The sequence below is a fragment of the Medicago sativa genome, chromosome 4 (genome assembly GCF_051527215.1).
Source record: "Medicago sativa cultivar Bolivia chromosome 4, Bolivia_mono, whole genome shotgun sequence".
In the NCBI taxonomy this organism is placed as follows: Eukaryota; Viridiplantae; Streptophyta; class Magnoliopsida; order Fabales; family Fabaceae; genus Medicago; species Medicago sativa.
Window position 1 is genome coordinate 30,688,581 of NC_140752.1, and position 14,015 is coordinate 30,702,595.

Here is a 14,015-nt window from a genome sequence, read left to right on the forward strand (position 1 = left end):
ATAGTTGAACCAAACTCCACTAGACAAACTTTTCAATAATGTAGACTGACTAACAAAACCTTCCACTTTACTCTGAAATTGGGACCAGGATATGTAATGCAACATAGAAAGAGTTGTGTGGATAAACAACTTATGCATAAAAAGTCTTTATGCATAAGCTATTTCTATTACAAGAGATAAAATAAAGTTATACGCTGAAAACAACTTATGGACATGTCATAAGCAATTTTCATTAGCTCTTTCAAACAGTCTCACAAATGTTTATGCCAGTTGATAAGCTCAAGTAAAATAAGTCAACTGAAATAGGCCAAAATTTTACATTGAAACATCTCTTAATCTGGCTTTCTTAAAGTGACAGATAATTCGGCTAATACACATAATCTCAAACCAACTCAATTTCAAACTCCATGTGCTACTACTCCCTTCCTCGACATTACTCATCACCAGAAAGTAAAAGAACAGATTTAGACCAGCTCAAAAAATGTTTTTCTAGAAATAAATAAAGTATTAAATACAATAAAAACGGAGAAAGCAATCAACAAACAACTCAAGACCAAAACTATATAATGGGCTGAGCAAATTATGACACACAAACTTCTTACTCATCAAGCTCAATTTTCTTCTTGTATCCAAAATCACTTGAGACGAAATGATTTTCTCTCAATCAGAGTAGGGTTTGATCTTGAACCTGTAAATAAGCCTCTTCTTTTTCACGGTGGGATTGTCGACAGTGAGGAACAACTTTCCAAGTTCTGCAACTTTAAAGCTATTTGAAACCACTGGTTCATCAGTCGGGGTCATCTTTGTAGCCTTCTGTATAATAACTCCATATGCATCCTTATCATCTGGTTTGAATTCAGCACTATAACTAACCTCCCAGCCTACGACACGCAACTCCCAGACAATAATGCATTTCTGCAGATCACACACGTCAATTCGCTGAGATATTCCATTCATAAACTAACAAGTAACAACAAAAACATGATAGAGTCTAGCGTAGTTAGAAAAAGAAGAGCGGAAACACACCTCATAAATAGCAATTTCCACAGTTTGCTTGGTGCTCGGCTTTACAGGAATTTCTGTGGTGGGATCATTAACGCTGAAATCCGGGTTGCAATCACAAAAATCAACACTCAGACCACCATATTGAACCGGCACTTGCTCGGGAGTGATATACCTATTTAATTTCAAAAACAAAAATAGAAAGTAAGTTCACAAATCACAACCCAAAATTAAACCGAAGAGCAAACACTGAAAAAGATTACAAAATATAAGGGTGGTTAACAATGCTTTCATTGTTCACTTCACTAACTTGAAAAGTGTATCAGGAGACTTGGATGTGCCTGCAAACACAAATTTGCTCTTTGTCCTCTGAGTCAAGAACGGATTGAGGATGGTATAGAATGCAAGATACCACCATGGCACATTGATAAAAACCTAGTGAATCGAAATTAAACCACAAAGAAAACACACCATATCAGTCATCATTTCGTAACTCATATCACTTGCTATCTATAAAGCACTAACACTAGACATAACACTGATGCATGAATACCAGTAATAAAAGCTCGAATAATTGAATATAATCACACATTGGACACCGGACACACCTTCAGTGTGAACGGTTAGTTCCACATACTATTAATTTCCCCTTTCTAATTGACTAGATAAATGAGTGAATCACCATTTTAATCCTCAAAATTGTAAGGATCAAGTAATTTGATGTCCAACTATTCAAAATGGCAAATTAGCCCCTAAAATTGAAACTCAAAAATCAATTTTGTCTCTCCATCAATCAATTCTGATAAATTTATCAAATGCTGGAAACATGATGCTACTCAGCATGACCTCAACAACTAGTCAACTCAACATTTCCAACTTTGTCAGATGACATAGGGATTGAATTGACTAGCAAAATTCGATTTATAGTAATAGTACCATTTCATAAATTTGGTGACCAAACTATCCAATCCCTAAAATTTCAATAACTAAAATAGTGACCGACTCATAAACAATAGGGTTAATACCTCAAATTGCCCTTGTGATTCCATAAAATACGAAGAATCCAAAATTACAAAGGTGGAATTGTTCTTTCATTTTACCTATTCTATTTTCAGACCTCGCCCGAATTACAGGGGCTATTTGAGGTATTTTTTTTTTTAAGAAGCTAAACAAGCCCATCCAAATCGGCACCGGGAGAATCGAACCTGAAACCTTAAGGAAGAGCACACTCCCAGGTCCCACGCCAATACCACCAGACCAACCCAAGTCAGTTCGGCTATTTGAGGTATTAACCTAAACAATTAGATAACATAGGTATATAAATAGAAAAACATTAAAATTGAACCTGTTTAGCAACAAACTCAGGATAATTATCCTGAAGCAACTGCAAAGCCATTTTAGTAGCAACCCTTAATTCCTTTTTAGCAGGACCAGGAGAGTTTTTAAGATCATTAACTTGAAAAAGAGTATTAACACCACCAGGACTAAAATCAAGTTTCCTAATACTTTTCTCCAAAAACTGAACCCTCCAACGCAAAAACCTCTCCCTCTTTTCTTCACTCCCAAATGTTTTCTCATAAAGCTCCTTATTCTGAAACTCACCATACACATTATAACAAACAGGATGCCCTTCCCTTGAAAAACCATGCATGAAAACAACTTTATCTAAATCATCGCCAAGATCTTCGTCTAAAAGGGCGTCTATGTTGAACGATTTTCTCCATTGGAGTGTGTTTTGTAGCATTGTGTGTGATTCTTTTAGTTTGAAGTCGCGTGCTCGGAGGAATTTGAGGAGGATTGTGTCTGTGCGTTCGTCTTCGAGAAGAGGAACGCCGTAGATTGAAACGGATTGGTCTTTAAGGGATTCTGTTAGAAGAGTTTTGAATTGTTGAAGGGAGGTTCGTTCGGATTCGGTTAGATCGGTTACTCTGTTGCTTTCTACTTTGAATGAACCTAGATTCTGTGGAATCTTGTTCTGATTGGGTTGGTGTTGTTCTTTTTGTTCTTCTTTTGAGGATTCTGGTTCAGTTGCAACAAGTTCAGCTGGAACAACATCTTCTTCTTGTGATGGGTTACCTTTAGTATCGGTTACTGGTTCAGGTTGTTGTGGAGGTGCATCGGTTAGTTCAGTTTTCTCGGCAACCGGGAGTTCCGGTTCAGGGGTTAGGGTGGATGAATAGGTTTCTGCATGCGGCGGTGTAGGAGGAGGAGGAGGAGCAGGAGTAGGGTTTGGGGGGTTATCTTCGGCCATTTGAGAGAGAGAGAGAGAGAGAGAGAGAGAGAGGTTGAACAAGATGAGCTAGTGTACTTACGACAACTCGTAGATGGTTTCAAAAGACGATATTCAGCGGCCGAATCCTATGCTGTCTGTCATTGTTCTTTTTTGCAAAGTTATCTTGTTTTTTTTTTCTTTTAACATAAATGATATTTATTCAACTACTTTTTATACTCCACCTGTTCCATAATAAATAAAGAAATAAAAGGTATTGTTAACAAATATCTTAGGGCACTAGTTAAGGATTCAAAAATAGAAATAATTGATGAATTTTATATAGAAAAAGTTACTTTTTAAAATTTTAATGTGTTGAATGCATCATTTTCAAGAGAAATTTACTTATTTAAACTTCTTAACAAGTGCCTTGAGTATTGGTGCATTTACCATTTTTCATGAATGTAAAGAAGAATATATTAAACTGGGAGTGATGAAATTAGTATTAATAGTTGAAAAGTGAAATGAGTCAGTTATTTTAGGACAATATTTTTATTTACAAAAAAGCTCACTTATTATGGAACGTACTACTTTCATCACTCTCAATTTAATATATTATATTATGCATTTATGATAATGAGGAATGCACCAATATTTGACAAGACACTCAAAACTATTTTTCTTTTTTTCACTTATACAATTTTTCTTAATCCGTATTATATGAACAAAAAGTTCACTTATAATGAGACGAAGGGAGTAATAAAAGTATGTGAGTTGCTTCAAATATGGTCGTTGTACAAATATATTTTCTTTTACTCTCACATTAATTCTAAAGAGATGAATTTATAGCAATTAGATTACCTGATCAACGAAAGAAAATGAATTCAATAAAGAAGGAAAATATTAGCAAATATCTTTGGGTTTGAAGCAGAAAACAGAGTTCTATTCAAATTCTGAAACAGACAAAGTATGAATGCAGCGGATAAAATAAAAAACAGAGCGAGAGATAACACAAAGTAATTTATACAAGTTTCTTTCACAAATCGAGAGTAGTCTAGCCCCTTTACAATTTCAAAGGATTTTCACTAGAGTCACTAAGAATACAAATGCTAAAACACCCAAGCAAAATACTTTTATAGCTCAATCACACAAGAAAGCTACTTCCTTTGTTCAATCAAAAATGAAAAAGACTTATACAATTTAACTTAATAAAATAAAAGATTGTTTTGGTGTTACACTTGATATTATATTAGAGGTGTAATCAATACAATTCATATTGAACTATAAGACTTAAGAATTTATAAGATATGGAAGTTTATAAGAAATTTTTTTAAGTGTTTGTGCGCTTTTGATTTTGACAGAGTAATGAAACTTGTAAAAGTTCAGAGTTATTTTATTTTTCAAGTCTTTAGCTCATTATATAGAGGGAAATCTGAGAGACGTTGGAGAGAGCCGACCCATAAATTTAAGTCATTGAGAAGCTTGATCAGAGACGCTGTAATGTTTCTTGATTTGATTAATGTGGTTGAAAGGTCATTTGAAATTTCTTTGCTTCAAAATTGGTTAATGTTCTTTTATACTTTGTTATCATCAAAACATGAGAGACGTTGTACAAAATCCATTTGTATCCAACACATTCTCTCATCTTGTCTATTTTGCCTTAATCTCAATTATTCACCGTTCATTTTTCTACTATTTTATTTTCACTTAAATGAGTATTAGGTTTGTTGTTTTCTCAATGATTTATTATGTTATGGATTTGGGCTTGAATGTGAGATGATTCTCGATTTTTTATTGGCTAAAGTGCATTTTTTGCCTTCTAAGTTTCAAAATGTTGCGATTTTTGGCCTCCTATTAAAAAAAATAAAAATTTTACCCCTTAATTTTACAAACTGTTGCAAAGCTGCTGAGAAGACGCCACATGTCCTAAAATAGGGGGCCAAAATTGCAACTTTTTGTAAAGATAAAGGGTCAAAAGAGCTTATTTCACTAAAGATATATGGTCAAAAGAGCATATTTTCATTAAGTTGTAGGGTCAAGAGAGCATATTTTCCTAAACATAGGGGACAAAATTTTCATTATTTTTAATAGAAGACCAAAATCGTAATTTTTTGAAACTTAAGAGGCAAAAAGTGCATTTTATCCTTTTTTATTTATTTATGTTCTGGTTAAAGTTTTGTTAGGTTAAGGAGTTTGGTAGTGTTGGTATTTTGAAATTTTAGGTGCTTTCTTTAATGCTTTAATGCATGTTCAATTTTTGAATTTCTTAGTTTGTGCTTTTGCAAGTTTATCGAGTATTATTATAAATTTCTTAGTTTGTGCTTTTGCAAGTTTATTAAGTATTATTATAAAAAATTATAAATTAGTGATGTGCATAAATGATATCCATTTAGATATAAGAAATGAATATTTTTATTTTGAATGTTCTAAAATAATTTCAATAGTAGTAAGTTAATTGGAACTCATCCATATGCTAGGGGATAAAAGTATTTTTAAAAAATTGATATTTATACAACTATTTTATTACAACTTTATCTCCATTGTTTAAAGAAATGATATTATGTTTTTATTTTCTCACTTCATTTTTCTTTCTCTCTATTGTTTTTACCAATAAAAAGATAATATTGTCACAATAGTTGCCACAAATATCACTACTCATATTTTAACCCCTCATAACTCTCAACCAAAGTATCCGTGTTTGTGATCAAGGACTTTTATTATGAGGATAAGGCTTAGCTTTGAAATTAAACAAGCAAAACACTAACACAGTCCTTGAGATTGAGATTCATGAAAGTAATAACAAAACTAAAAATAAAATTTTCTTTGGCTGACATAACATACACGTGGCTTATAGAAAGATAAATATAGTTGGCCACCAACTAAAAGAAACCACACAAATACCATTGGTCCCACTTTAAATCCTCTCATAGATTTTAAGATAACAATACCAAAATAAAATCAAGGCCTAAAATCAAATACCAATTGTAGAAACTGAGTTAACATTAACAAACTATAGGCTATGAATTGTAGCCTAAAGTTACCATTTTTTTAGTTTATGAATGGCACATTTATTTTCAAGCAACCCCCATATTTCTCATAAGCATGTTATATGTTCAAATTTAAGGTATTATGATGTTATAACAACACCAAAAAATGCATGTTATAGAATAAGAAGAAAAAGAAAAACTTGGAGTGGTTCAAAGTTGCAATGCAGTAGAAGCAATAGTACAAGTAGTTCAGAACAATTATATTTTGCTGATCAGAAAGTGATGTTGGAAATTGAGAATGATAGTGAAAATATGAAGCAAAAGTTGGATTTTTTGGTGTGTGAATATGGATGGAGGATAAGGAGATTAATTGAGAATGCAGATGAGATAAAAATGGCTGCTCAAGTTCAAGCTGAAGCTTTTCATGATCCTGTAGCTCTTTTCAATGATTTGTTCTTTCAATTCTTTAAGGTTCTGCTTCTCTCTTTTTATTAGTGTTTATATTTTATCTTCATTTTTATGTACTTTTCATATGCTATTTTATTTCTTAAGATTTTATTTAAATAGTAACAAGATTTTGAGTGGAACTTGAGTGTAAAAACTGTTTGATCCAAACTCTCTTTATGGTGAAATTGCTTCTCAAATTGTAGGATGGTAAATTTAATTCTTTTCCCAAATTGTCTAGTGGTTAGAATTTCTCCTTTAAGACAATAAGTAGAGAATCTGGAGTTCGGACTCTGACTTTCACATATATAATACAATGTCGTATTAACTGAGCTATGTTCAGCGAGACAAATTTAGTCTCTTTAGATATAAGAAATTTTAAAATAATTTTTAAAAATTGAAAATGATTAATCTAATAATACTTTTAGATTAGTCAAATTAGTCCTTTAAAATAATAAATTTTGACCATTAAGCACCTACCACATTTTATTTGCCTTTAAATGGTTGTTTAATGTTTTATCCATTCTTGACCCAAATAGGCTGAAGTGCTTTCAGGACTGCTTTACAAGCTTAAATACTCACCTCCTGATAGGTACATTTGTTGTTATTTCTAAACAAGTTTATGTAGATTATCATTTATCAATATGAAATTGGTGACCTAAACTAATTATTAATTTTAATTAAAAAAAAAACTCATGATAAATCTGAGCATGAGATAATAAATTGATCTTGTGTAAAACATTAGCAACTAATGTATATACTATTGTTTAGGTATGCTTGTTTGGTGGCTGAGAATGATGAAGATTCATCAAAGGAACTTGTAGGTGTTATAGATGTTACTGTAATGAGAGACCAAGATGTGCTTGAACATCTCCCTGCTGATGCACAAGAGTACCTTTACATTTCAGGAATAGCTGTCTCCAATGCTTTCAGGTGATTAAAAGATTTAATTACTATTACATCTCTGAAATATTCAAGGATTTTTAAATAGGTCATTGAAATAAAATATTTGTAACTTAGTCCCTGAACACACAAAAAGAAAACTGTTATATAGCGACTGATATTAGATATCAAAATATTAAATCGATCGCTACCATTAGCAACTAGTGATTTAGCGACATTTTACACATTGATATTTTTCATGTGATGTGTGAAACTATATGTTAATGAGAGTAACTAATTGATGGCACAGGAGGAGGAAAATTGCAACTGCTATGTTAAAAGCATGTGACATAATATCCAATTTGTGGGGTAATGAGTTTCTTGTCCTAAGAGCTTATGAAGAAGATTTGGGTGCTCGAACATTGTACACAAATGCTGGCTACCAACTTGTGTCTAAAGATCCACCATGGACAAGTAATTGGGTTGGAAGAAAATGTCGTGTTCTTATGATCAAAAGAATTAGTTTATTGCCTAATTAAGTAGAATATTAATTCAAAATTCAGACAAAATATTAGAAATGGAAAATGTATTCTATGTACATATCATATGTCAGCATATTTAGTTAATTATTTCTCATTGATTACACACAAAACAAGTTTATCCAATACTATTTCAGTGTCATCAATCGTGGATAGCGAAAAAAAGCATGTTGTTTAAATCGATGAATATGATACCTTGCAATCGTCTTTTCCTTCTGCAAAACCTAGTTCAACATCTGCTTTGATTGATCTACTGTATAAGGTGACACGAGAGAAGTGCAATCTGAGATCGATAGAGAAGAACAATCAAAGAGAGAGCTCAAGGGAGTGAGAGAGAACCGTTGAACACGGTGTGTTCGTCAGCGATGTACGAGAGAGGGACAGGAGTGTGGTAGGCAGAGAGAGAGACCCTCTTCTTCTCTGAGGAGAATTCTACTGCTGTAGTTATTTTGTATGCAAGCTTTCTCTCTTTTCTTGATACTTAAGTAATAATACTAATACTTCACTCATATATTCATCCGTTCTAACAAAATCTTCCATCCAAACACACTCTAAGTTCCGTCTACAATCTGTTGTGGGAAATTTTGGCTTATGCTAGCAATATTAGAAAGATGTTACAATTAGAGAAGAAAACTACTTTATATCATTAGAATACTGAATAATGATCATCAACAACAGCAAATCACTTTCTCCATTCATAGGATCAACTACGTCAATCAATCGACCTCATGAAATCGTATCAAATACATATCCTACATATGTCATTTATTTTCAAATCACTCCTCAAACGAGAGAACCATTTTATTTCACATACAAACCAGAAAGAAAGAATCAACACATATATATGAATCTAAAATACTTGCAACATATAAAGTATCCAAGGTTATTCATTTCTATATAAAACACAAACAATCATATACAAAAGTAGAAACTATATAAATACAGCATCACCAAGCAAACTGTGCCTATGGTTCGACAATGATTTTTCCAGTAGCATGGCCATCAATACTCTTAGCCCAAGCATCTTCAGCTTTGCTCAAAGGAAACTTGGAGTCAATAATTGTCTTCAGTTTTCCATCCTTCACCAATTGAGCGAGATGTTCCAAGCCCTCACGTTTGATAGTTGAAAAAAACGGGACCAACCGCTTCTTTGAAAAAGTAAGTTTCTGCAGCGCAGAAAACAACATGGAACTTGGGCCAGGTGTTAAATCCACGACAACCCCTTTTTCACTCAAATTAAGATCAAAAGTTGACCACAGTATTCCAGTGGTGCAATGTATCACTGCATCATATTTTTTACCAGATGGACTCTTCAGTGATGTTCCCTCTGGAGTTTTGTAGTCAAGAACCTCGTCAGCACCTAAGCTCTTAACCAAGTCGATGTTGCGAGCACCACAAGTGGCTGTTACGTGGTTGTTCCCTAGTTTGGCAAGCTGAACAGCATATGCACCTACACCACCTGAAGCAGCAGTTACCAAAATATTCTTCTGCTTAATTCCTCCGATTTTGGTTAAGGCACCATGAGCTGTGAGACCGGCTATAGGTAAACCCGCAGCTTCAGCAGCTGATACTTCAGATGGTCTGGCAGCTGTTAAGTTTTCGCTAGCCACCGCAAACTCAGCTAGCCCACCTCCATACTGTCATTCAACATAAAGCAAAATTGAAATCGGATGATAATCATTGTAATTAATATACTGACATGAATAATACAGAGGATTGAAGATAGGATCATATCCCTATAGTTGTGGATCGAGATATATATGTTACCAGTGCATATGTACCACAAATTAAGGGGAAGAGGAGCATATGAATCAATTTTACCAATGTGGGCTACAGAAAATAGCAGAATGCCAAAAATATGCTGTGTGATATAGCAGGTAGCGTTGCGGGAAAATAGAGAGGAAGCCGCACAGTATGTATGTACGTATGTATGTATCCCTAACTCTATCAAACAATCTATCTATCTATGCTAATCAAAGCCTTCCCATATGACACACGGAAAAAGTTTTACACTTCTTTTTCCTACCATGATTTTCCCAGAATCGTGTGTGCGCTGGATCTTTACTAGTGGAGATTGTATACAGGGCTGTCGCTATGAAATTGGAGGCCTGACTATCATAATAAAATAGGCCATAGAATAAAAAAAAAAGATTTAAAAAGAGGAAAAAAATGTGTTTTATTTTATTTTATTTTTGAGAGAATAATTATAATGTTTGTTGTTAGAGTTTTGCTATTTTGTACGACAAGTATGAGTCAAAAATTGCAACAACTGCACTAAAAGTATAAGAAGTAAAAGTTCATTTCTCTTTCATTGATGAATTTGTTTTGAAATTAACTCTTAAAAGCAATAAGATAGATGATAGAAATAAATCAAAAACAGTAACCCTAAAGAAGTAAAAGAAAGAGGTTAGTACTTGATGTGTGAGGACAGCAATAACTTTTATCTCCTGCTTTAAAATCCTTGACTTGGGGTCCAACATCTACTACCTCTCCGGCTACATCAGTGCCTGAATCAAAGTACGAAGATCAAAAGAATTGTTAATGATATCATAAAAGTATGTAGGGATAAATTTCTACAATCAAAGAAAAGTATAGTTAAATTTTTTTCAGATAAGCTATAAGTTATTTTCATAAAATAATGTGGGTATTTTCAAAAGCATAAAATATTGAAAACAGTTTATGAACATGTTATAAGTTGTTTCATTAGTAATGATAAAGGCTTTGATTGGAGAAACAACTTAATTAAGTGTTTAGCTTATCATATGAGTGTTTATGTGTAAATATTTCTATAACAAAAGATAAAATAATGTCAAATTGTTTTCATACAAGCTATAAGTTGTTTTCGTATGCTATAATTTAGACTTTATGGAAATAAGCTGAAAATAGATGGACATGACGCAAGTTGTTTCACAAGTTTTTATGTTAGCGGATAAGTTCAAATAAATCAATCCAAACAACCTCAATGAGAATTGCTTGTGTCAGTAAATAAACTCAAATTATTTTTATTAGTCAATCCAAACTCATATTTAAGTAAAAAAGATGTATTAGTGAGTCATACAAGGTATGTGGGGGGTGTAACCAAAAAAAAGGTATGTGGGGAAATTTTCGAGGAAAACGCATAATGCGAAGAACACCCTTCTGAATCTTGCAATCAAATGGATTAATGTTAATTGCTTCCAACTTGATTAAAACTCCATCGGTCTTTGGAGTTGGAACAGGAACTTCAACATGCTGTTTAAAAAGAGAAAACCCAGTATTAATAACATTTTCATCAATAACTATTTTACAGCTATTTCAGATGAGATTTGAACTCTGTCGCTCCAGAGATTATGAAGTCAAACTCTTACTAGTGGGATGACAACTAGATTTATTTAAAGAAAGAGCGAAAAAAAGAAAGAAAATCTTTTGTAAAAAAGATGAGAAAGAGGCTATCACCTTCAATGCAGATGCACCTCCACCATAGGAATTGTACTGAACAGCTTTCATAAGTTTTGGAGACATGTCTTTCTTCGAACATTGTTTTGCTCACTTGTCTTTAGTTTTTAAACTATACTAGTATGTTATTTTTGACTGGAAACTACAGTATGTTATTGTTGAACATGGACTAGTACTCATTGGAATTCATATGATACCTGGTCGTTACGTAAACATGCATGAAGACCTTTCTCAATAAAAAATAATTCAAACTATATTTTTTTTGTGGATTTTTCTTATATACCTTTCAATAATAAAAAATACCTATAAATATAAACAAAGTCTCTCTCTTTCTCCTTTTCAAACCTAGCCGTCACCACTTTTCTTCTTCTTGATCTACCGAAGAAAGGTGATTTATGGTCAATTTGACCGAAAATCTCCACTCCAAACCTGTTTTCCTTCTTTTTTAGTTAAATAAGATATTTTCACATATTTTCATTCTTCCTTCGCTTGTTTTTGTGATTTCATCGTCTTTGCACGAGTCTGTTTGTTTTGATTTCCCGTCATTGTGCATTGTGTTTTTGATTTCTTGTCTTATTGCGGCGGTGTTGATTTGATTTTGGTTGAAAGATTAGTTTTGAACAAATGCAAATCCAATCAATGACTTTAGCGTCGTCAACGTTGCAGATCTAAAGATATGAGTATTCCGAAAACTTGAATATAGCCATATTTATAAGCATAATTGCTTTGCCGTTTTATGCTATTATGAATGTTGTGAGTTTGTTCGCAGATTCATCCTTTTGTATTGTATCGATGTACTTTATCAATTTGAATGAATGAATACCGTTTATTTTTGTCAAAATAATAATAAGAAAAACCTATATCAAAACAAATTAAAAAGAAAATACCTCCCTCTCCGAGTTAACTACACAAGGGTATATAATCAATGGGTTTGGTTTTAGAATTGTTAACAATAAAAAATAGTTGGGTTAAATAATGTTTTTTCCCATCATTTGGACGAGTTTTCGTTTACTCCTCTCCAAAATATATATTTTTTTAATTCCTCCTTGCCATTCAAATATTCCATCGAAATCCCTTAAAAAAAAAGATTCCATCGAAATCAACTTGATGCCATATGACTGGTCAACTTATTTGACGTGGCATGTTGATTGGATAAATTGTTTTAATTTTTTTTTAATTTCTACGTGTCATTTCTATTATTAAATAAATTAAAAAATTATTCAAAAATAAAATTAAAACAATTTTTTTTTTTGTTTTCCCCTCTCTATTTTCTTCAAGATCCCTACCACCATGATCTTCATCTGTCCCATCGATAACATGTAAAATACACTATCTTAACTCGATTCACACTTGTCTTAGAGTAGTTTATTGCATTTTGTATGGACGTTGGCTGGTGTTTTGTTTGCATTTCAGGTACTTGTGTTGCTATACTTTTAGCTTGTTTCGTTTGGATCAAAGTCTCCCTTCAGAGCACTATTAATTTCAAAGTCCAGTTACCATTAATTCTCAAGGTTTCATTTCTTTATTGTTTCTTATTATGAATGTGTTAAAAGCATAATTTGTATGTTTAACTATGTCTGAGTTGTAGAATTTTCGTAGTTCTGCACTATGAAAAGTCTGTCTGGTAACGCACCAACAAAAGATACATACAGCTGTATTTGGCTAAACATAGAAACAATAGACAGCGGTGGTTGTAATTGGTCTCTGTGGATTCGATAAACCTTTTATACTAAATACGATACCGCTGTATACTTGCGGCTTATCAAGTTTTTGGCGTCGTTTTCGAGGACCAAATTTTGCAATATCGCGATTCTGTAGATACGCCATCTAGACTAACACATTTTTCTGTTTTTAATTTTTGCATGCGAAGAACCTGAAGTACCGATAATCTTATTAGACCCATAGATGAAATCGTGCGCTACTTCTGAGTAAGACGCCGATTGCAGTGTGAAACTCAGTTAGAGTCCGAAACCCAGACATAAATGGGCGACAATAATGATAACCCTTAAGACTTCGGTGTGCCCTCTGATAAGGAGCTCCATTCGAGCATTGTTTGCCCTGCGATTGCAGCGAATAATTTCGAACTTAAACCCTCTCTACTGCAAATAGTACAATAGAACCAATTCTCCGGAAACCCGACGAAGGACCCAAACTTTTGCACCTTTCTGTCTTCGTGTTTTTTTCTGATGCGCTTAAGAGCAGTGGTGTCGATCCTGAAGCCATTCGCCTGCGTTTATTCCCATTCTCCCTTAGGGACAGAGCCAAAGCGTGGCTACAATCCCTACCGTCTAATTCTATTACAACATGGAATGAACTTAAGAAAGCATTCCTCGCTAGATGCTTCCAGTCGAGCAAAACGGCACAACTTAGGAACCAAATTACCTGCTTCAGGCAGATGGGCGGTGAATCACTTTTCGAAGTATGGGAGAGATATAAGGAGTTAATGAGAGCTTGCTCACACATTCTACAATGGTCTTCTTTATAATACAAGAATGGCCATTGATGTCGTTGCAGGAG

At 33.4% G+C, this 14,015-nt stretch overlaps 3 protein-coding genes across 3 annotated transcripts; 1 reads left to right on the top strand and 2 right to left on the bottom strand.

The window, feature by feature from the left end:
• Positions 1-274: 274 nt before the first annotated feature.
• On the bottom strand, positions 275-3,367 carry LOC146927720 (Sec14p-like phosphatidylinositol transfer family protein). Its single transcript, XM_085700947.1, has 4 exons — positions 2,348-3,367; positions 1,313-1,437; positions 1,027-1,177; positions 275-915 (listed from the first exon to the last, which is right to left on the bottom strand). The coding sequence occupies exons 1-4, from the start codon at positions 3,251-3,253 to the stop codon at positions 661-663; spliced, it is 1,437 nt and encodes a 478-aa protein (XP_085557073.1). The 5' UTR covers positions 3,254-3,367; the 3' UTR covers positions 275-660.
• Positions 3,368-6,195: 2,828 nt separating this feature from the next.
• On the top strand, positions 6,196-8,176 carry LOC146927721 (Acyl-CoA N-acyltransferases (NAT) superfamily protein). Its single transcript, XM_085700953.1, has 4 exons — positions 6,196-6,669; positions 7,182-7,234; positions 7,414-7,575; positions 7,835-8,176. The coding sequence occupies exons 1-4, from the start codon at positions 6,271-6,273 to the stop codon at positions 8,061-8,063; spliced, it is 843 nt and encodes a 280-aa protein (XP_085557079.1). The 5' UTR covers positions 6,196-6,270; the 3' UTR covers positions 8,064-8,176.
• A 549-nt stretch (positions 8,177-8,725) lies between these two features.
• LOC146927722 (chloroplast envelope quinone oxidoreductase homolog) lies at positions 8,726-13,988 on the bottom strand. The gene is made up of 4 exons (XM_085700954.1): positions 11,499-13,988; positions 11,150-11,294; positions 10,478-10,570; positions 8,726-9,693 (listed from the first exon to the last, which is right to left on the bottom strand). Exons 1-4 carry the CDS (start codon positions 11,562-11,564, stop codon positions 9,029-9,031), a joined length of 969 nt encoding a protein of 322 aa, XP_085557080.1. The 5' UTR covers positions 11,565-13,988; the 3' UTR covers positions 8,726-9,028.
• Between the last annotated feature and the right edge of the window lie 27 nt (positions 13,989-14,015).

Excerpts from the sequence above, each read along its gene's own strand:
- LOC146927720 (XM_085700947.1), bottom strand. The coding sequence starts at position 3,253 with ATGGCCGAAGATAACCCCCCAAACCCTACTCCTGCTCCTCCTCCTCCT. Across the intron at positions 1,438-2,347 it reads CTGAGTTTGTTGCTAAACAG|GTTTTTATCAATGTGCCATG; the intron begins GTTCAATTTTAA and ends TCGATTCACTAG. Across the intron at positions 1,178-1,312 it reads TCTCCTGATACACTTTTCAA|GTATATCACTCCCGAGCAAG; the intron begins GTTAGTGAAGTG and ends GAAATTAAATAG.
- LOC146927721 (XM_085700953.1), top strand. The coding sequence starts at position 6,271 with ATGGCACATTTATTTTCAAGCAACCCCCATATTTCTCATAAGCATGTT. Across the intron at positions 6,670-7,181 it reads TGTTCTTTCAATTCTTTAAG|GCTGAAGTGCTTTCAGGACT; the intron begins GTTCTGCTTCTC and ends TGACCCAAATAG. Across the intron at positions 7,235-7,413 it reads AAATACTCACCTCCTGATAG|GTATGCTTGTTTGGTGGCTG; the intron begins GTACATTTGTTG and ends ACTATTGTTTAG.
- LOC146927722 (XM_085700954.1), bottom strand. The coding sequence starts at position 11,564 with ATGTCTCCAAAACTTATGAAAGCTGTTCAGTACAATTCCTATGGTGGA. Across the intron at positions 10,571-11,149 it reads AAAATTTCCCCACATACCTT|GCACTGATGTAGCCGGAGAG; the intron begins TTTTTTGGTTAC and ends ACTTTGATTCAG. Across the intron at positions 9,694-10,477 it reads TTGCTGTCCTCACACATCAA|GTGGGCTAGCTGAGTTTGCG; the intron begins GTACTAACCTCT and ends GACAGTATGGAG.